General features: G+C 39.6%; 1 protein-coding gene across 29 annotated transcripts in view; it reads right to left on the reverse strand.

The window, feature by feature from the left end:
- NRCAM (neuronal cell adhesion molecule) overlaps nucleotides 1-21,880 on the reverse strand; it is a 327,295-nt gene that overhangs the window by 51,024 nt on the left and 254,391 nt on the right. For all 29 annotated transcript variants that reach the window (XM_043873013.1, XM_043872996.1, XM_043872986.1 and 26 more), the window contains 7 exons: nucleotides 20,467-20,578; nucleotides 17,604-17,788; nucleotides 15,163-15,294; nucleotides 5,412-5,555; nucleotides 4,200-4,311; nucleotides 2,192-2,358; nucleotides 1,610-1,757 (listed from right to left, as the gene is read on the reverse strand). In XM_043873013.1, the coding sequence (XP_043728948.1) occupies nucleotides 1,610-1,757; nucleotides 2,192-2,358; nucleotides 4,200-4,311; nucleotides 5,412-5,555; nucleotides 15,163-15,294; nucleotides 17,604-17,788; nucleotides 20,467-20,578 (1,000 nt within the window). The remainder of the gene's footprint in view (nucleotides 1-1,609; nucleotides 1,758-2,191; nucleotides 2,359-4,199; nucleotides 4,312-5,411; nucleotides 5,556-15,162; nucleotides 15,295-17,603; nucleotides 17,789-20,466; nucleotides 20,579-21,880) is intronic.

Below are 21,880 nucleotides of genomic sequence, written 5' to 3' on the forward strand. Positions count from 1 at the left end.
GTAGTGTGCATCTGTTAATCCCAAATTCCCAATTTACTCCGCCCCCATCCCTTTCACCTTTGGTTACTGTAAGTCTGTTTTCTAAGTCTGTGATTCTATTTCTGTTTTATAAATAAGTTCATTTGTATCATTTTTCTAGATTCCATAAATAAGTGATATCATATGGTATTTTTCTTTGTTTGGCTTCCTTCACTTAGTATGATAATGTCTAGATCCATCCATGCTGCTGCAAATGACATTATTTCATTCTATTTTATGGGTAAAGAATTCATCATTTACTGCAGAAACTTTGTATCATTTTTCCACATGCATAATTTGCAATAGGAAAAATGATTTGCAATAGAAGAAAATAAATGCAAACAATACCAATCAGGTTTATCACTAGAAACAGGAATATTTAGATCACCAATCACTAAGAAAAATTTTCTATAAGTTTCTTGTAAGCACGACAGTTTACCCAGTAGGCCAAAAATCTGTGCAAATAGGATTCATGCATGATTTTAACAAAGCCACATAAATCATTAACTGTCTTCACAGGGGATTTCCAAGCTAAACCTTTAGCTAACTTAGTCCAATGGTCATTTCTTCATCCGTCCTTCTCATCTTTATCAATTCAGATCCCAGAGATAAAACTGACCAGTTGAAGCACAGAACTAGATAGAAACCCTGTGCACAGAAAAGGCCACAGAGTTCTTTTAAGGAACATTTACAGGCAAGAGGGCACCATTAAGGCACAGTTGAAAAAAAGCCACAGAAACCATTTCTACCAGCAGATAGCATTCCTTCCCACTGGGGTGATGACTGTAGCCCCCCCGTATCTGCTAAAATTCTCCCGTTCCAACTGTGTACTTCACCAAACCCACCTGAAAATGGGCATGACCTTTCCTCCATTCCAAGCTAGAGGAATGCAGCATGCTCAGGCTCTTTCAAATTCTTTACTTGTTTTATTTTTCTCCTCCTCCTTCTATTGGCTTTAGGTAAAATGAAAAGAAAACTCCCCATCCAAATAAAAACTAGAGTCCTGTAAAATACTGATGAGGATTCAGGCACACTCTGATGATTAAAGAGATCACATTTCTGCTTATTTGTAAAAGGGAATGAAAACATCTGTTGAGACTGCACTGTACATGGCAGAAAACAACGGGCATTGTCCAAGATCTGAAAGGAATTTGTGCATCCTGAATTACAGAGAACACCAGCACACAAATATGACAAACATTCTCAGGGTCTTATTTCCATAACTTGATACCTTTCCAGGTCTGAACAATTTACAGCATGGAAAGGAAATGTATAATCTACTTTGAAGAGAGAGCAGAAATTTTAGATACATAACCATTAAGTCACTATAGAAGGACTTCCCTGGCAGTCCACTGGTTAAGACTTTGCCTTTCATGGCAGGGGGGTGAGGGTTCGATCCCTGTTTGGGGAGCTAAGATCCCACATGCCTCAAGCAAAACACGTGGAATAGAAATGATATTGTAACAAATTCAATACAGGCTTTAAAAATGGTCAACAAATCTTCAAAAAAAGTCACTATATAATAAACCTCTAGTTCAAGAGCAGCTTAAAGAGAGAAGGATGAGAAAGGAAAGGCACTGTCTTCAAATACCTTCCGTCACTGGGCAGCTCCCCGTGGTCTTTCAGCCACGTGACAGTGGGGATCAAGGTGTGGTCGTGTTTCACTTTGCATTCAAAGGACACAGTGCTCCCTCTTTGCACAACTGCATACTCAGGCTGTTTAATGATCCGTGTTGGATCTGAAATGGAAAGTTACTGTTATCCATTGCCAAAGCTGGGGAATTTGACAAAATCAAAATATAGAGAACAGACTTGTGGTTGCCAAGGCAGAGGAGGGTGGGGGAGGGATGGATTGGAAGTTTGGGATTAGCAGATGCAAAATATTACATATAGGATGGATAAACAACAAGGTTCTACTGTGGAGCACAGGGAATTATATTCAATATGCTGTGATAAACCACAATGGAAAAGAATATGAAAAAGAATGTATATATATATATACACACACATATACACACATATATATATATAACTGAATCACTTTGCTATACAGCAGAAATTAGCACAACATTATTAATCAACTATACTTCAATAAAATAAATTTTTTTAAAAACTTGGAGAATTTGCTCAAAGTCACATAATACATAAAAAATGTTTGCCACCTCTGCCTCACCTTTGATTTCCAGGTGAACATCATTCTTGGCCATTCCTAACTTATTCCGTGCGACACATGTATAAGTTCCCGTACTGTCCTTCTGGGCCACAGGAATTTCCAAAGTCCCATTTTCATGTAAAACATAAATATCTTCACGAAGAGCACTTCCTTTAGCATCCTTAAACCTTCATTATGAAAACCACAAGAAGAAAAACAATGAGAAGAAAAAACCATGAGAAGAAAAACACATCATAGTTTGAATTCAGACATAAAATGCCCTGTTCAAGGTCAACACATCATAATCTGCATTACCAGATGATGCTCACAGACTTCAAATCTGTGTAAGCATACCGCATGCCTGTCAGTCAGGCGGGCTGGGGCAGGGGGGTCAATGCAAAGACAGGATGTCAAACTGGAGGGCTCAGTGATAAATGGTACTTAAACAATGAGGGTGATAATACTAAATACTTGAGTGATAATTTTCATTATGAGAGATTCCTAATTTAATAACCACATTATTATCTATTTTATCTCTAATAAATGAAAAAACAGACAAAATGAAGACTGCTCCTTTTGACCTTTTCCTCCTACAGTGATGTGTCTGTAACTCCATCTGCAGAGATTTCAACATCAAGGTTACAAGGGTTGTACTTTTGAGAGTATAAATAGAAAAATATTCAGAGAGGAAAAATAAAAAAGCATACATGTAAGGTACATCTACATTCAGCCTCTGGGCTAGCATCAAGAGAAGTGAGGATGGACTAACAGGCTTAGAGAATGAACTTATGGTTGCAGGCGGGACAGTTAGGGAGTTTGGGATGGGCTTCCCTAGTGGCTCAAACCGTGAAGGATCTGCCTGCAATGTGGGAGACCTGGGTTCAATCCCCAGATTGGGAAGATCCCCTGGAGGAGGGAATGGCTACCCACTCCAGGATTCTTGCCTGGAGAATCCCATGAACAGAGGAGCCTGACAGGTCCATGGGGTTGCAAAGAGTCAGACAAGACTGAGAGACTTTCACTTGGGATGGACATGTATACACTGCTATATTTAAATTGGATAACCAACTGGAACCTACTGTTATAGCACATGGAACTCTGCTCAATGTTATATAGCAGCCTGGATGGGAGGGGGGCTTGGGGGGGAATGGATACATGGATATGTATGGCTGAGTCCCTTTGCTGTCCACCAGAAACTATCACAACATTGTTAACTGACCATACCCATAGCACAAAATAAAAAGTTCAGAAGAAGTGAGGATGGATGAAAAGAGGTGTAAGACTAAGCATTAACTCTTCTCCTTTGCTAGGAAATTTTCTACATAAGCATCTGTGTTTGTGTTTTAATCCAATACCTGGCTTTAATCTCACAGCAAGAAGTAGAGTCCCACACAGTGTCTGCCAGCTGACAGAGGATCCATAAATGAATGTTCCAATTTTCTTTCACTCATTCTTTCTGCCCTGTTGCCTCTCTTGGCCTTGTCTCTTTCAGCTCAGGCTAAAGCAAGCTGGGAGGATGAACAGGACTAGTACCAGGAGGGATATGTGAAATGGAATGGTCTAAAGAGGGAGTGAAAGACACGGTGGGAGCTTGGCTGGATCCAAGCCAGCACGCTCAGTGGGAGGGGAACACTGGTAATAGCAAATTCTGTTTTTAAGCTTATGGACCCTGCTCTCACCTCAGATGATATTTTAGGATCAAGGAATGTCCCTCAACCTATCTCTCCAGCCATCAATCATGACATCCCAGGTGATACTGTGACACTGTAATTTTAATTTTTTTTTCAAAAACATTTATATATCCCTCTAGGGTGGACAAAGCATACTGCCAAGAAGATTATCCATGTGACAGTATTTAGCATAAAGCAAGTCATTAATAAATATTTGTGAACACATTTAATAATTAATAAGATGATGGATTCTTCCCTGCTTTTTCTCCTATCTGTGCTCTGACTAAAACCCTACACATTGAGAAATCTGAAAGCTCTAGCAAATGTAAATATGACAAACAGACAGGACCACTACTTACCACTCGATGGTAGGCAGAGGAGACCCAAAGAAAGCACAGTCCAGTAAGGCAGGTCTGTTTGCGATGACCTGATAGAGTGTGTTTGCAGATGTAAGGATTCGTGGTGGCTCAGCTAAAAACGTTGTGAAAAGGTAAAGCAAATATTAAGATAAAATAAACATTTAAGCCCACTGTGTATTTCTGCATCTTTTTAAGGTCATTAGAGTTCATGATAAGGCACAGCCAATGTATCTCTCCCCTTACGTTCTCAGGCAGGTGTGACCCTACTGGTCACTCAAGGTGGAAAAACACAAGTTTTCTCCCTCTGCCTCATGTTTGCATCTTATTCAGGCATAGTTTGTAACAACTGATTTCTTTATATCTCCTACTACACTGTGAGTTCCTTGCAGGCAAGGAATGGGACTTTTTACTGTTTTCTCTCCATAAACCAGCACAGTATCTGGCACAAAATAATGACTAAATACATTTTTGTTGAATGGCCCATCAGAACACACAAGTTGGCAGAAAAAAGCAGAATGCTGATGACTCAAAACACAACCAGAATTGGAACTGCTTCCTGTACATCCATCAACATCATGATGGCTCAGCTCTTCATGTGATTTTACTAACCTTAGTTTCAAGCATGAAGGAAAAAATATAATATATGGGTTGGCTTCCTGACCTTAATTTTATTTGAAAGGGAGCCTACTCCACTTAAAGAGTTTAAATATAATTCCTTGGTATCATGAAAACCATTCTCATATAAATTTTATTTCTAACAAATCTGGTATTTTAATCATTTTTGTCCCATAAGGGAAATATAATGTTCACAAAAACCAATCACTTCAGAACATTTATGTCATAGTTTTCTAAACATATTATTATGAATTGATAAATAAATGTACATCTGTGACTTAGATCAGTGCTAAACATTATGATTAACAACTGATTTTCAAAAATCACAATCATGAAATTTTCATTTGACTTGTCAGTTTCTAAGGATGGTACAATAGTCACATTCAGTTATTAAGAGCAAACCAACCCCTTTTCCTTTTGAGGGGTTTGACACAATGTAACCATCAGATTCTATCTCATCTATCTTCCTATATCCCTTCCAGCTCCAAGTTCTATGCCACTGCATAGCAGATGCTTAATGTATTTCTGCTGAATGAATGAAAAACAACAATGGTCATTAACTGAATTTGCCATGTTTTTAATAAAGGGAGAGCTTACCCAGCACATTTACAAATGCGTTTGCCAGTAAATATCCATATTCGTTAGAGGCATTGCACTGATACACTGCACTTGATCTTTCTTGAACTTTGGAAAAAATAATGGTGTCGCCATCTATTTTTCTGCTGGGGTCATCAGGGGCAACTGTTTGGATATAAAAACAAAAAGTATACATTCATTCCTATTTACCTAAAAGATGTACAATTTGAGGTCTAATTTAAAGTAAGTAGAAGACTGATCTAGGTATATATGCAGTAAGAAAGAAAACCAACAACCAGGCAGTAATCATTAATTTCCTTCCTCAGAATTTAGTTATCACTTAACAGCATGGGTATCTGCTTGATATCCATTCAGTTTTAAATGGATTGGTTCTTTTCAGTATTATTTTGAGAGAGGTAGGGGAAAAAAACCACAAGTTAGGTGTAAATTGCAATACAAATTCAGGAAAACATTACCTTGTTCACAAAAAATTACTGTAATTTATGAGAAGGAAAGTTAATTATCAAGTGTTAATCACTCAGTTGTATTCAAATCTTTATGATCCCACGGACTGTAGCCCACCAGGCTCCTCTGTCCATGGAATTCTTCAGGCAAGAATACTGGAGTGGGTTACCATTTCTTCCTCCAGAGGATCTTCCCGACCCAGGGATCAAACTTGGGTCTCCTGCAGTGCAGGCAGATTCTTTACTGTCTGAGCCACCAGGAGGAGATAGCAAAAAGTAGTCCAAAAATATAAAATCCTCTACATCATCTGAACTTGTATATTTTAAAAGCCTCTTACTGAAACAGATATGTAAATAAATATAGAGCTAATTGTCAAATGTGAAAATATGTATTTTCCTGCTTTGGCAATTTGGGAAGCTGGAGTAGAAATAAACTGTGTGAAATTTCTCTTAAAGGTAGCAGTTTCAGCTAAATCTCTCAAGTATCTAAAAAATATGTTAAGACCACAATTGATCCTACCTAAAGCAGAATGGAACAAGTTGGTAATATAAGAGAATTCAGACCAACGCATGAGCAACAATTTGGAAATGCCATGGTATTGAACATATATTTATTTTTGTGAACACTAAATCTTAGGGTGTAACCTTACATGGCTTTAAAAGTGCACTAAAAGGGGTATTAGATATTGGTCTCAGCATGCTGATCAAAACCAACTCTAAATAACAGCACCCATATATGCAGTATCCCAGATAAACCATAATGGAAAGGAATAAGAAAAAAAAGCCTATGCATGTATAACTGAATCACTTTGCTATATAGCAGAAATTAACATGGCATGGTAAATCAACTATACTTCAATAAAATAAATTAAAATGATAAATAATAGCACCCTTCTTCTTAAACTGCTCTTGGAACCTGACCCACTCACTAGCCTGTACTTACATTCTAAACACCATTTCTCCTCTTTGATGACAGGAAAAGGATGGGCACCTAAGACATATTTATTACTGCCTTTAGACTCCTTTATCACTTTAAAAAGTCTCATCTGTGGGTTATTAATGAAAATAAATAACAAAAGACATCACACTAGTGTTATTCATCCTTGTTTTATTACACATATTCAAAATATCATGCCCACTCAATCTCATTCTGCATTTGTTTCTACTGAGGCTGAGCAAGTTACTCTAAACTTAGTGGCTTAAAACTATACACATTTACTATCACACCATTCTGTATGTAGTTGTATGTCTGACATTCCAATCACAATTGATAGCTAACTTAGAAAATCATCTTAGTATAGCACAAGGAACGCTGCTCAACATTATGTGGCAGCCTGGATGCAAGGGGTGTTTGAAGGAGAATGAATACATGTGTATGTATGACTGGTTCCCTTTGCAGTTCACCTGAAACTATCACAACATTGTTTGCTAACTGGCTACACCCCAATAAAGTAAGTGTTAGTCTCTCAGTCGTGCCCGACTCTTTGCGACCCCATGGACTGCAGCCTACCAGGCTCCTCTGTCCATGAGATTTTCCATGCAAGGATACTGGAGTGGGTTGCCATTTCCCTCTTCAGGGGATCTTCCTGACCCAGGGATCAAATCTGGGTCTCCTGTACTGCAGGCAGACTTTTTACTGACTGAGTTACAAGGAAGCCCTATATACCTCAATACAAAATAAAAAATTTTTAAAAAATAAAAACAAATCAAATCGAAAGAAAAACCAAAAATAAATAAATAAATAAATAAATAAAAGGAAAAAAGACTATTGTCTCAGACAGTCCAGTTACTTCAACTAGTGATGGAGTGAGCCACGGTGCTCTGAGTTGGCGGACTTCCCTGGGTCCAGTGGTTAAGACTCCCTGCTACCATTGCCTGGGGCTTGGGTTCATCCCTGGTTGGGGAACTAAGATCCTGAATGCTGTGTCATGGCCGAAAAAAACAAAACAAAACAAAAAACAATTTGAGTTGGCATTTTAGCTCACATCCACTGTTTATGATTCTAATGATTTCAAAATGGCCTTAAGGAGCATGTTCTTCCAACCAGAAGAAAAATACAAGTTAACTCCTTGGACAGAGTATAGATTTCCTCAGTAAACGAGAGCAGAGGACCAACATGCCACACTGGCCTAGGAAGTGGATGAGACCTGAGGCCGGCTGTCAGGCACCCTGAGAATGCATCCCTCAGGGAGGCCTGTGTTCCCTGTCCTGCATCCCAAGTCTAGGATCATCTCGGCCTTTCTGACTCACACATTCTCAGCAATGTCCTTCCACGGTCTCGGCACAGCGTGTTGGGACAGAGCAGCATCTCTGGAGTCTCCTTCTCTGACAGTTATTCTCAGTGTTTTGGACCCAGAAGTTGTCTCCACGTGCATTCTGACTGCACATCTGTGGACCCACCAGGCAGTGGAGGGCTGGGAGTCCCTCCCAGTTCCTTGAAAATACTGAGCTCTTAAAAGCTACACCACTGTGTATTTAATGGGGATAGAGTTCCAGTTTTTCAAGATGAGGAAGTTCTGGAGATCTATTTCACAATAGTGTGAAAGTACTGTAATGCTCTTAAAAATGATTAAGATGGCAAATTTTCTGTTATGTGTGTGTATTTTTTAACTGAAGTATAGTCGATTTACAATGTTGTGCCAATCTCGATATACAGCAAGTGACTCAGTTTTACACATATATACATTCTTTTTAAAATAATTTTTTCTATACTGCTTTATCCCAGGAGATTGGATATAGTTCCCTGTCCTAGACAGTAGGACCTGTTATGTGTCTTTTCAACCACAGTAAAAAGTTACCTCGCCATGAACATGGAAGACCAGCTCAACTCACAAAGCCAGTAGGACCATCTTCCCCTAGTGGGGGTTCATCAAGCACAACACACACCGTTTAGAACAGCTTTTATGTAGCCCACAGCTTGTTTTTTACCCTGCTATCAACCCTTTTCAATTTGTTTTTTTTCCTTTAACCTGAGAGGCCTCTGAGTGTATCTGCCTTATTTCTGCTAAATGGAGCAGCCTCCAAATATTTATTTTTGGTGATGTATTTAGAAATCAAATAAGCCCTCTAGGTAAGAGTAATAAGAGTAAATAAGCAGATATTTCTCCATGGGGGTTTGGTCTACCAGCCAAATGCTGGTTTGGTTTTCCTTGAGTACTTACTAAAGAAATACCAGGAAACCCGGGACCGTCACAGTGACATACGGGAGCTCAGCAAGTACTGGACAAAGAATAAAACCACTGGTGCAGAGAGATCTGAAGCCTTTGAATCCTGTGTCCTGGCTCCTGAGTGGGAGTAACTCTCTAGTATCTAAACCCAAATTGCCCACAGAAATAATAATTAATTCTAGGAAGACCAACTTCAATTGCTATAAATGCACACTGGGTAAAGAAACTTAAGAGCATAGAAATCACCACTGTACAAAGCCCCAAAGGTGAGGTTCAGAACTGGGGTGACAGTCTTCCAATAATACTTTCTTTTATTCTACCCTTCCTGACATGGCTGGCCAAAACCATGAATGTTTCCAACATTTAGAAAATAAGAAAAACAAAAAGTGCCAGTATACAAGTAAAATATACTATCAAATTTTAAAATATTTTTGTATTGAATGCATAGTTTTATTTTAAAAAGAACTTCATGAAACAGACTAAGGAGAGAGAAGTACATGTATCTCGAAGATGAGAAACTAGAGACTTACTGGTTTATTTAATGTACAATAACTGCTCCGATTTCCTGAGTTAGTCTCCTCTATAAACATCTCCTGAAATCTGAACATCTGTGCATAATGTAGAACAAATCTCTGAATGAAGAGATGAATTTTCTTCTTCATCTAGGTATTACATCCCCTGTGAAGGGATGGCCACTGAGCTCTTTTGAAAAAAGGAAAAACATGACTTGGTGGAATCTTGGGGAGTCCTAGACCATATCTCCGTTCCTCTGTCTGCTTACTATGTATCACTGTCTTTCAATCTCTCCCTCCAATATGTAACTGTGGCAGGAGGAGGCCTTCTGTCTACTCTTATTCTCTTCATTCCATCCCCTTCTCATCTTTTAGAAAACAGGGGACTTTTAACATGATAACAGTGTGATCTTACAGACGCTCCACTTGGAAGAATCCGAGAGATCTACCTTAACTCACAAGGGGGATGATTAAAGATCTACAAGCGAGAGGCTCTCCCACTCTCTCCCAGGACACGGTCAGGAATCTTGGTGTCCACAGCCTTGACCTTGGACATTTTCTTTCTGGTCCTGGGTTCTATTTTCACACTTTCCCAGACACTGTGGGTCACACAATAAAAATTAGGAGTTCTTTTTTGGCATCAGCACCTCTGCAGCTGTGTTCTTGACTTCTGCAGGTGGTTTCAAACATATTTTATGCAAATTCCATATTTAATACTTTTTCTTTTTTTGCTTCAAGGAAAGTTTAAAATAACCTGGCCAGTCCTAGGGGGAACAGAGCTTTGAAAGACATTGAGATTAGGGCCCTGACTCTTTCTGAATGAATTCTTCCAGTTTTGTAAAACAGTAGGTGCCAGGTCTGAAATGCACAGTCACAAACCAGCAACACTATATTTTGCTAACAAAACCCAGGTCTGACCCTCTCCTGTCCTGACCCACCTTCTCCTTTTACAGTCCTGGTGTGCACTTGGCAGCCAGAACCTACAGAGGTGGGGGTGGGGTGGGGGGAAGAGAGTGATAATGTCCTTAGGTGACCGTCTGCAAATCAGGAGTGGGGAGGTATCTGGTACTGTGGTCCTCCGATAATGTTCTCTGCTGCATGGCAGCTGGTGGGGAGGTCCGGCACCTGGCAGGACGCCGCTCTATGATACTGCAGAAGCACAGTTGCTCCTGCCCCTGCCCCTCAGCAACTGGGCCAGCCAAGGTTTCTGCAACCTCCTAGACAGAAGGTGTCAGCAAGCCAGCCTGTGCTCCCAGCTAACTTTTGAGGTCTATTCTGGCTCCCCCTTTAATCCTTATCATGCTGATTCTGTGTCATATATCGTAGCAGATCTTGCTCTCTCCTGCCTTCTCCTGTCTCTCTGGCATCCTTCGTTCTTGCCCTATCACTGCTGAATGCATCTGTGGGTTGCAAACTCAGTAAACTACAGATGACAAGCCGCGGTCTCTTGTTTCCAGAATGGTCCCCAAACCTCAGTTTTATTTAGAGGCCTCTGAATTAACAGGTAAACTATCAAGCAGGGCGGACAGGGGAGAGGCAGGGGGCTCCCTACAGATTTTTGGGCAGTTTTCTTCATTTACTCCCTATCTTGGATCAGGGAGGTCAGTGCAAAGTGGGGGCATATAGGGTTCACTTTGAACTAGCTGTTTAAGACTCAGTGTCTCAAATGAACTTATTTACAGAAAGACTCACAGACATAGGGAACAGACTTACAGGTGGGGAGCGCAGAGGAATGGATTGGGAATCTGGGATTAGCAGATGTAAACTATTACATTTAGATTAGATAAACAATAAGGTCCAACTGTCGAGCACAGGAAACTATATTCAATATTCTGGGATAAATTGTAACAGAAAAGAAAATGAAAAAGAAGGTATACACATGTATAACTCAATCACTCTGTTGTACAGCAGAAATTCACACATTACAAATCAGCTATACATGAATACAATTAAAAAAATTTTTTAATTGAACACTGAAAATTTATAAAAATTAATTAAAAATTAAAAAAACAGATTTAGGGTCTAGCCAAGAAGTCATTCACCAGAAGCTATAGATGGACCAGTGGCTGAGAGGGGGGGGTGGGGAAATGTACTGCCCCTGCCACGCCCTCCTGCAGAGAGCTGTGAGTCCCTACCAGGTGCCTCAAATCCATCAGCTTTCAATTCCGAGATTACAAACAGTAATCCATGCAATTTTAGCTTGGCCTCTAGATGTGAAGGAAGACACCTTCCAGGGACACTTCTCATCAGTTCAATTCAATTCAGTCACTCAGTTGTGTCCGACTCTTTGCGACCCCATGGACTGCAGCATGCCAGGCCTCCCTGTCCATCACCATCTCCTGGAACTTACTCAAACTCATGTCCATCAAGTTGGTGATACCATCCAACCATCTCATCCTCTATCGTCCCCTTCTCCCACCCTCAATCTTTCCCAGCATCAGGGTCTTTTCCAATGGGTCAGCTCTTCGTATCAGGTGACCAAAGTATTGGAGTTTCAGCTTCAACATCAGTCTCTCCAATGAACACCCAGGACTGATCTCCTTTAGGATGGACTGGTTGGATCTCCTTGCAGTAAAAGAGACCCTCAGGAGTCTTCTCCAACACCACAGTTCAAATGCATCAATTCTTTGGTGCTCAGCTTTCTTTATACACATCTCATCACCTTGGTGTAAACAGATAGCATCTGCTCCCAGCACTGGGTCCCTGGCTTTGCTGCCAGGCTGCAAGGCATTTTCTCTTCCTACTTGTCCACCACTGTGCCCACTCTGAGGCACAGCAGAGGCAAAGGGGCCCTTGATCTGCAGGCATCGTCATCTCTGATCCCAGCTCTGCTGAGCCTCTTAAGACATACTTCGGGGATGGACGAAATGAACTGGTTTTGAACCTAATTTGAGAGATTCTGTTCTAACTCTTTCTGCTCTGGACCCAATCAGATGATCTGGGGTTACAGCAGACAGGTTCCACTCGTCTCCAGGGACCTACACTCCATCCCCCAAGTGCCAAACTTTCATAGTTGATCCTTCCCCTAAATAGTTCATTTAAAGGGGAATGTCTATGAATGCAACTTCAAAGCTCATTTTAAAAACTGAAGTCTAATTGACTTACAATATTATATTAATTTCAGGTGTACAACACAGTGATTCAATATAATAGATTATACTCCAAATAAAGTTATAAAATACTGGCTATATTCCCTGTGCTGGACATTACACCCTTCAGTCTTATTTATGTTATACTCAAATAGTGCAAAACTCCCAATACAGCTGGAGCTATAGGTCCCCTGAGAGGCACCACCTATGCCTTGTTTGGAAGGATCACAAGCTGAGAGAACCAGAAGGAAAGAGCAGCTTCCTTATTTTATCTCCCCTCATCACTTTGTCACTGATCCACCTACATCTCAATTTCCCCCTGCTTCTGATTGCATTCTGGCTGCTGAGCTTAAGGATTTATCTTTTCAACATTCCCTGGCTCCCCAGCTTCCCCACTGTGAAATGATGGATATCCCCTCCCACTTGTCAGTTTCACTGAGGCCAGATCTCAGGGGTACATTCAACCTTCCATAAATTGGCACAGAATCTCTGAGCTACGAAACTTGGTACCAACAGCACTGAGCATGCTCCATCCCTTATTGCTGTTCTGAATACATTCCTACCAGAAAACTTACTTTTTAGTTCTGGGTTTCCTTCCACTTCTCAGTTTTCACTCATATGTCCCTGAGAGAGGCAACAGCTTCCCAATGCACAACCACAAAATATTCTGCAGTATTTCCTGATTCTGATACTAGTTAAAATTAGGAGTAGAAATATCCAAACCCATTTTGCTGGACTCCTTAGTATCTGTGTTCTCCCTGTATCTGTAAATCTGTAAAAGGAACATATTTCCTTTTACAGTAAACACAGGCTGTCTGATTCTGAGCATCTGATAAGGACTGTGTTGTGTGACAAACTACTAGTAAACACTCACAGAAGCAGGTCTCTCACTCTACCCAGGCCTGGAGCACTAAGACCTTGATGGTGAGAATCATCAGGAACTTGGGCTGTTTAAAATCTGCCAGTATTTTTCAGAGTCATCTTAGGGCGAAGACTATTTCAGGAAAGACAGTTTAATGGATCTCTGGGGTATGGGAGAGTAGAACCAATTTTTGATTCTGGCTTGGAGGCAATGAAGGGCTTCCCTTATAGCTCAGTTGGTAAAGAATCTGCCAGAAATACATGAGACCCCGGTTGGATTCCTGGGTCAGGAAGATCCGCTGGAGAAGGGATAGGATACCCACTCCAGTATTCTTGGGCTTCCCTTGTGGCTCAGCTGGTAAAGAATTCGCCTGCAATGCGGGAGACCTGGGTTCGATCCCTGGGTTGGGAAGATCCCCTGGAGAAGGGAAAGGCTACCCACTCCAGTGTTCTGGCCTAGAGAATTCCATGGACTGCATAATATATGTATGGACTGTGTAGTCCATGGGGTCGCAAAGAGTTGGACACAACTGAGTGACTTTCACTTTGGAAGGAATGAGGAGCCAAGCTGCTCTATATCGTAATTCTGAAGGTTGTCTTTACTGAATGTCTTTACAGATTATTATGCTACTGATGGGGAGGGTGAACCTGATGTGGGGTTTTAAACAGAAACCAATCTTTTTTTCCTCTCTCTCTAAGAAGGGGAAAATGTCCAAAGATTCTCCTGTCAATAGCAGCTGGTGGTAGATGGAATCAAGAAAATGGAGAGGCAGTGGACTCTCTGTGGATGGCCGTGGCTTAGGAATCCAAGCGGAGGGAGATGCAATATCCATTTTAATTTTTTTCTTTGCTATAATGCCCTTCTATGAGACTCAAGCTTCTAATCAAGTTCTGTAAAACTGGTCTTTGCTATGATTTAGAAGATTGACGGACAGTCTATGGCTACACTCTGGGGGACTGTTCTAGGCAGCAGGGTGGCAGCCTGGGGAAGCTGGCTGAGAGCTGGAGTGGTCCAGGGGAGGTGGCAGAAGAGGTGATACTTGGCAGCTAAGATCACGTAAACATTGCTCAAGGATGATCTCAGTAAAACTTGGGGAGGGAAGACGGGTCAAAGACAGAACATCCAGCATACGACTGAGGTCAGAGGATGTGTTCTTCTTTGGGTATTAAATGGAACAGTGACCTCTCAAGACTGGAGAACTTGGGAACATGTGAGCTCTATTAGGAATGGGCCTAATAATTTAAAACCTCTTTAAATTAAGACAGCCGTATTTCTTATTGTATATCCACTGTCTCTATTCCTAGCCTCCCTAACACCTCCTCCAACTCCTGTGATGTTTCCACACATCACTTGACATTTTGAACAAAGAAGATAATGTGAACTTTCCAGTGGTGTTTATTTCTCACCCTGTCATTGTTCCTACGATTCACACAAAAAGCAAGAACAATTGTAAAGTTCCAGTCAGTGCATACTGTTCTGTTAATAGCATAACAACTCAGTCATAATAAATTATACCTAAAGAAAAAAAATTAAAATCTAAAGGTAATCTGGTGCTTCCGTGTAACTTATATATGGCTTCCTTCCTTAAGTCAAGTTATTTTATCATCCTTTTTCTCCTGTGGAGAAATCACTATGCTCTAAAAACACACTGCGACTGGAGCCAGCCAAGGAAACTTACTTTCTATCGGGACTCCATTTGATAACCAGCTAATTCTGGGTTTCGGGTTGCCACTCGCTCTGCAGATGAGGGCTCCATCCTCTTCAGGGGACAGCACCAGATTTTGGGGTGCTATGATCCAGTATGGAGCCGCTTTATGAGGAAAGGAAAAAACCCACAAAAGTGAATCAAGTAAGTTATTCTAGGAAATTTAGTACACTGAACCATCTTAATGATAAAAATAAGTATGTTGCAAACCATTTGTTAATTTCATTTTTTTTAGCCTGAACAGACTTCTAAGTGATACTTCAAAGAACACTTCAGATTTTCAAAAGAATGTTTAAAGAGACTCACTGACATCTATGTATCATTTCAAGAGCCTTTTGATTCAAATATCATTGTCTTGTTCTACACTGTATGGATCGGATATCAAAGAGGTAACAGATTTCTCTAAAGTTGTACAGCAATTTAGAGGTACAGATAGGGATACGAAACAGGAATTTAAATTCTAAGCCCTTTAGAATACATACAGTTATAAAATTAGTAAGCAATTTTTAAAGCTTTCCAGTTTTTGAAGCGCTGCCAAGTTAGTATAGAGTGTTCCTGTAAGTCCTTCACCAGCTTTCTCTAATGTTAACTTCTTACAAAACCATAGTACAGATACCAAAACAAGAAATTAACATTGCTACAATACCATTGACTCAACTACACACTATACTAGGCTTTCCCCAGTTTTTCCACTGTCTTATTTCTGTTCCAGGACCCCATCCTGGACATCACATTGCATTTAATTGTTGCATCTTCTTACTTAGCTTCCTCTGATCTGAAAGTTTCTTGGTCTTTCTTTGTTTTTCATGAACCTGAGACTTTTAAAGATGACTAGTAAGTTATTTTGTAGAACATCTTTTTTTTTTTTTTTAATTAAGAGCTTTTCATTTTTTATAACAAGGAACAATATCCTCATTTTATCATTATCAGGACAGAAATGGAGAGTAGTAATTATATGTGTGTTAGCTGTGTAAACATATCAATGTTAATTACTTCCCCAACTCTATAAATAAGTTTTCTATCATCTCTTTTTTATTTCATAAAGCAGTTTTTCTTTGAACTTCTTTCCAGACTTAGAAAGGAGAACTAGTCAATTGAATTCTTTCAGGGATAAATCAAGCTTACTAAATTGATTAATCTTCATATTTTTCCTAAGGCACATTCTCCATTTCTTATCTGTGACCAAAATATTTTGTGAAACATTCCAACACACCATCATTCCTAGAGAATGTTTATACCAGTGACTATTGAATTCTCATACAGATCAATAGGAAGGTTTTAAGAGAAACAAAAGCTTTTCCACCTAAGGTCAAATTTAGTGACCTCTGAATGAAGAATTCCTGAATTGCTAGATTATAATCACCATCCAACCACCATCATTAGTATCATCATAATTACTTCTTTTTAAAAAAAGATTATGTTCCATTTACAGTTATTATCAAATACTGGTTACATTACCTGTGTTGTACAATAGTTCCTTGTAGCTTATTTTAGAAATCATAGTTTGCACCTCTTAATCTCCTACTTCTTTACTGCCCTCCCTCCTTCCCTCTCCCCACTGGCAACCACTATATTTGGTACACCTATTTTCACTAGAGTTTTTCCTGATGATTTTTCATGATTCAACTGAGGTTTTGGGTGATGGAACCTTCTAATTGCATTAAATCTGGGAGCACATGATATTGACATGGCTTATTACTGGTTATATGAACCTTGATTACTTGGTTAGAGTGATGTCTGCCAGCTCTCTTCACTGTAAAGTTACTATTTTTCTGCTTTCCATATTCTATTCATTAGAAGCAGGTAACTTCAGCCCTTCTTAAGGGGAGGGCAATTAAGCTCTATCTCCTTAAAGGATGAGGAGTGAAGAACCTGTGGACATATATTAAACCTACCTCAGTAATTAATCTGGATGTGGGTGGGTAAGAGGAGAAAAAACACTTTGAGGCTATGCAAACAACCTGTTTCTCTTTAAAGTTTGACCCAGTAATTTTATCATTTTATTTATTTATTTTTGAGAGTTATATTTTATTACAATGTAAGCCCAGGAGACAGGACTCTCAGATCACTTTGAGGGACTGCTCTGAAGAGGCAAGGGGGCATCCAGTAATTTTAGCATTCATCATTGGCTCTTGCCTATAGCAGTTACAACTGTGGAATTCTAATGGTGATTTTCTATTTCCTTCATTCTTTCAATACTTATTAACTGGAATCCTCTGCAAGGAAGATCGAGGGAGCAAATTTTTAACCTGATTTAGATGCCCCATAAATGGCAATGAGAAGAGATTCAAGGTACCATGAGTATTGATATAAATTTACATTATTATTATTGAAGAATATAATTAAAGGCATTTAATGAAAGATTCAGGGCTTCTCATGGAGGCAAGAACCATGTGTTTTAGACAATGATATACCTTTAACTGTGACGGAAATGGTATGATGGATGGCTCCTAATGCATTTTTTGCTATACACTGGTAATTTCCAGAGTCTGCTTCTGTAACCTGAACGATTTGCAGAGTTTTCTTAAAGTTCCTATAAAATGTCCGGTTGATGGGGAGTGTTCCATCTTCTTTTATCCAGTAAATAATTGGGGTAGGCCTGATAAGATAAACAGAAAATAGAATCACGAAAAAAAATTCACCTGTTTTTGAAGGTGAATTTTCATGAAAGTTTGTCACAAACATAAAGATCATGAGGAACAGATAAATATTTTAAGTAGCACCCCACTTCTATTAATCAATGCTCAAAACCTTACATTTCAGTCTGTAAGTTACCATTTTCACACAAGCAGAACTGTGCTAAGTGAAGGCACGCTGTGAACTCTGACTTCAGGGATCTGTTGAGAATGGCAGTGAGACTTACTTGACTGAAGGGACCTAATTATTACCCTTAAAGTTCTGATCAAGGAGACACTCTTGGAAAATTTTGCATGACTGGACTATAGCAACCAAAAGAATGACCATGAAATTAATGACACCGAGTTACAATTTTCTAAAAAACTTTTTTTTTTAAAATGTGGGCCATTTTTAAAGTCTTCATTGAATTTTGTTCTAATATTTCTTCTGTTTTTATGTTTTGTTTTTTTGGTCATAAGCCACATAGGATCTTAGCTCCCTGAACCCAAACCCCCTGCACTCTTTGCCACTAGACACTCAGGGCAGTCCTTCAAGTTACAATTTTTTAATCAGCCAGACTTAAAAAGGTTAGAGAAAGGTTAGAGAAAGAAGAAAGGTTAGAGAAAAGCTAACTTTAAAAAGGTTAGATTTTGTGCCCATAAACTTCTATACATATTTCCATACCAAACGGAAGAATCTCCCTATCTTATAACAGGCTATCTGATGATGTGAATGAAGTGATTAGAGGAATCGTGCTGTTATTTTAATTTCATTATTAGTGATATTTTAAAACATTATATCAATTGATAGAGGTAGGCCCAACGCACATGTTACTTAAACCATTTCTCACCTATATTTCTTATTAAATCATGAACTACAGAGACAGATGAAAAGTGAAGATTTAGGCTTAGAGTTAAAAAGATCTGCTTCAAAATCCCAGCCCTGCTCCTAAACTGCGCTCTGATTTTGGATCTCTGGCCTTTTGGGGCCTCAGTTTCCTCCACTGCCTTAATGGAGACAATAATGCTTGTTTTGATCTGGTGACCTGAGAAGGTTTTCCTGAGGGTAAAATAAAAATCCATTCAGTATATTTACTAAGCACTGAACTATATATCCCCTGGAGCGGGGCATGGCAACCCACTCCAGTATTCTTGCCTGGAGAATCACCATGGACAGAGGAGCCTGGTGGGCTGCAGTTCGTGAGGTCACAGAGCTGGACATGACTGAGCACACACACACAAACACAAACTACAGGTCAAGCATTAAGTTGTGTGTTGGGAAGATAAAAAAAAAGAATGGTCCAGGCCCTCAGGAAGAACACAATATTTATCATTAGAAATACTAGTGGGATTAATGGGCTGTAGAATTGTTTTTGTTTGTTTACTTGAATAAAAATAACTGAACAGATATACTTGATGAACTGAGTCATGAGTAGTCTTATTTCTTGACAGGGCCAGCAGTGGCCTCCATGTGTCTCTAGCGGTATTAATAAAATTTTTCCTGGAGGCCGATTCTGGGCTTCTAGGAAGGAATGTGATACTCTGAGTCACCAGGTCAAGGACAGCACAGATCACAACACAACACAACGTGTTTCTGAGAGTCCAGTCAATGTTCCAGCAAATGTGCCTTATCAATGGTACTTACACTATGCCAGGCATGAGAGGAAAGTATTCAGAAGCTTGCCTCCAGCGTTTCCCTAACATAACAGCTGTTCCTGCAGCTGAGCTAAGGCTTCCCTGGGACTCTTCTCAAGGGCACATGGGTTGTGGGGGTGGTATCAGTTTTGAAGTATGCATAGATGAGACAGGGCTTCCCTGGCGGTTCAGATAGTAAAGAATCTACCTACAATGTGGGAGACTTGGGTTCGAGCCCTGGGTTGGGAAGATCTCCTAGAGAAGGCCATGGCAACCCACTCCAGTATTCTTGCCTAGAGAATTCCCATGGACAGAGGAGCCTGGTGGGCTACAGTCCATGGGTCACAAAGAGTTGGACATGACTGAGTAACTAAGCATACACATAGATGAGACAGCTGCAAAGAAGCTGGTCTGGTGACCAGCGCTAGGAGGTAGAGGATGGGATAGCATGCCAGTGTCAAGGCTAGGCACTAAGAGGCTGAATGAGCTTCCGCTGTTCGGAGAATAAGCCAGAGCTCAACTGCCTGGAAGGACGTGAAAAATTCATGCCCAAGACCTCCACTGCCCTACCAACAGCCAGGAGACCCAGAGCTGTGAACCCACAGCTGAGCTGCTCAGAAGATGCGTAAGCAGGCTCAAGTGAAATCAGTCAGATCCAGCCCTGTTCCGGCACAACTGCTCTGCATACTTGTAGACAAATCATCAATGACAAATAGCTATTGATGGTAAGCCTCTAAGTTTTGAGATGATCTGTTAGACAACAGTAGCAAAATAATAAGCTTAATTATAATTATAACAATCATAAGGTGATTACTGACACATTTCTAAAGGAACATTTCCATTAACAAAATATTTTCATAATATGAAATAACACCTGGCCCATTTTGGAAGTAATCATCACATTTTTCTTGATTGCTTAATGGAGTCTCTATCAATGATTCCTGCTATGATATAATATTAATGTCTCTCTACCCATCTACTATGTTTATATAAGAAATGGACATCAAAACAGACAGTGTTAACTCACAGCCCTTCTGCAATGCACTCAAGGGAAAGGACATTTCCTCTTAATTCCTCTTTGCGACTTGTATTGCCGTCTGGAGTTAAAAATGCTGGTGGCCTCTGTCTATGTGATTTAGCTGCAAACAAGAAGATCAATATGCATTCAAAGTAAGAATATGGATTTCTAGAAGAGCAGTTCACTGTCTAAAAATCTAATCCCTTTTCAAATCCATTTACCATTGATTGTGAAATTTGTTAAACAAACACATACATACTCCTTGCCTTATAAATAGCCATCACTCACTCAGTTGGCCAGAAGTAGAAACTACTTTGGTTGCATAAGCACTAATAATGAGGACTATTTTCCATCGTATATTTTCCTAATTTGGGTTAGGGTTCTATGTATTTTTGGTGGGTTGGTAAAGTTTCAAAATGTAGACATAGAGAGGAAAATTATGTTATCAAATTATCCATTGCTCAAGATGAGTACTCAGGTCAAAGGGAAAATGAGCTGTCTATTTTCTGGAATATGTTAGGTTTTTCTGAAAGATATGACAATTGACAAGGTCTTTTGGCTTACCCTAGGGACAACATTATAGTCAATTCCATTGATTAATCATGAAGATAAATCATGGTGGACATCTAATATATCAAGATACCCAAATTGCGAGGTTTACAGAAAACAAAACAAAACTAGAAAGTGACTGGCAGAGGTCTGGCAAATGTGTGCCACAGATTATGGGTGAAGTTAAAGAAGTTAAAATTGGTTTCACCAATGGAAAAATAAAGAGGGCTCAAGTCAGAGATCTCAGGGAGGGATATATATAGAGAGAGAGAAAGAAAGAGAGCCTACCTTCATGTTTCATGAAGAAAAAACCTATGGAGACCTGGCCTAAATGTGTCCTTATCCTCTGGTGGCACCTCAGAAGAACTTAAAGTAGAAATCCTACCATCTTGAGGTTCTAAGAGCACTTTAAGAGTGTGCAACACTTTAATGTGTTATCTACTTGATGCTCATAAAAACTGAAAAGGTAATATATAAATTATCCTCACTTCTCAGAAGAAAAAGCTGAACACCAGAAAAGGTACTACTGAAGACAAATTAGAGTTTTCCTTAGATTTTAGAGATGGTGGAGGAACCTTACTCCTTTGAAATATCACTTTGAAAGTGATTTCGAGGTCCATATTTTTCAGGAGTATTTTAATATAAAATAAAATAACATGAAATAAGGTAAAAATAAAATAAAAGTAAGGCAGGAGTTACTCTACTCTAAAGTATGTTACTCTGGCCACTGATAGTACCTTAGTGCTTTTTACTTCATATCTCAAGGGTAAAAAATTAGTACAGCAGAAATTTGAGCTTATGGATAATTTAAGAGGACCCCATATTCAGAACCCATAATTTTCATTCATAGACTCTATATTTGAGATCCATGTTT

Source organism: Cervus elaphus, chromosome 18, assembly GCF_910594005.1.
Source record: "Cervus elaphus chromosome 18, mCerEla1.1, whole genome shotgun sequence".
In the NCBI taxonomy this organism is placed as follows: domain Eukaryota; kingdom Metazoa; phylum Chordata; class Mammalia; order Artiodactyla; family Cervidae; genus Cervus; species Cervus elaphus.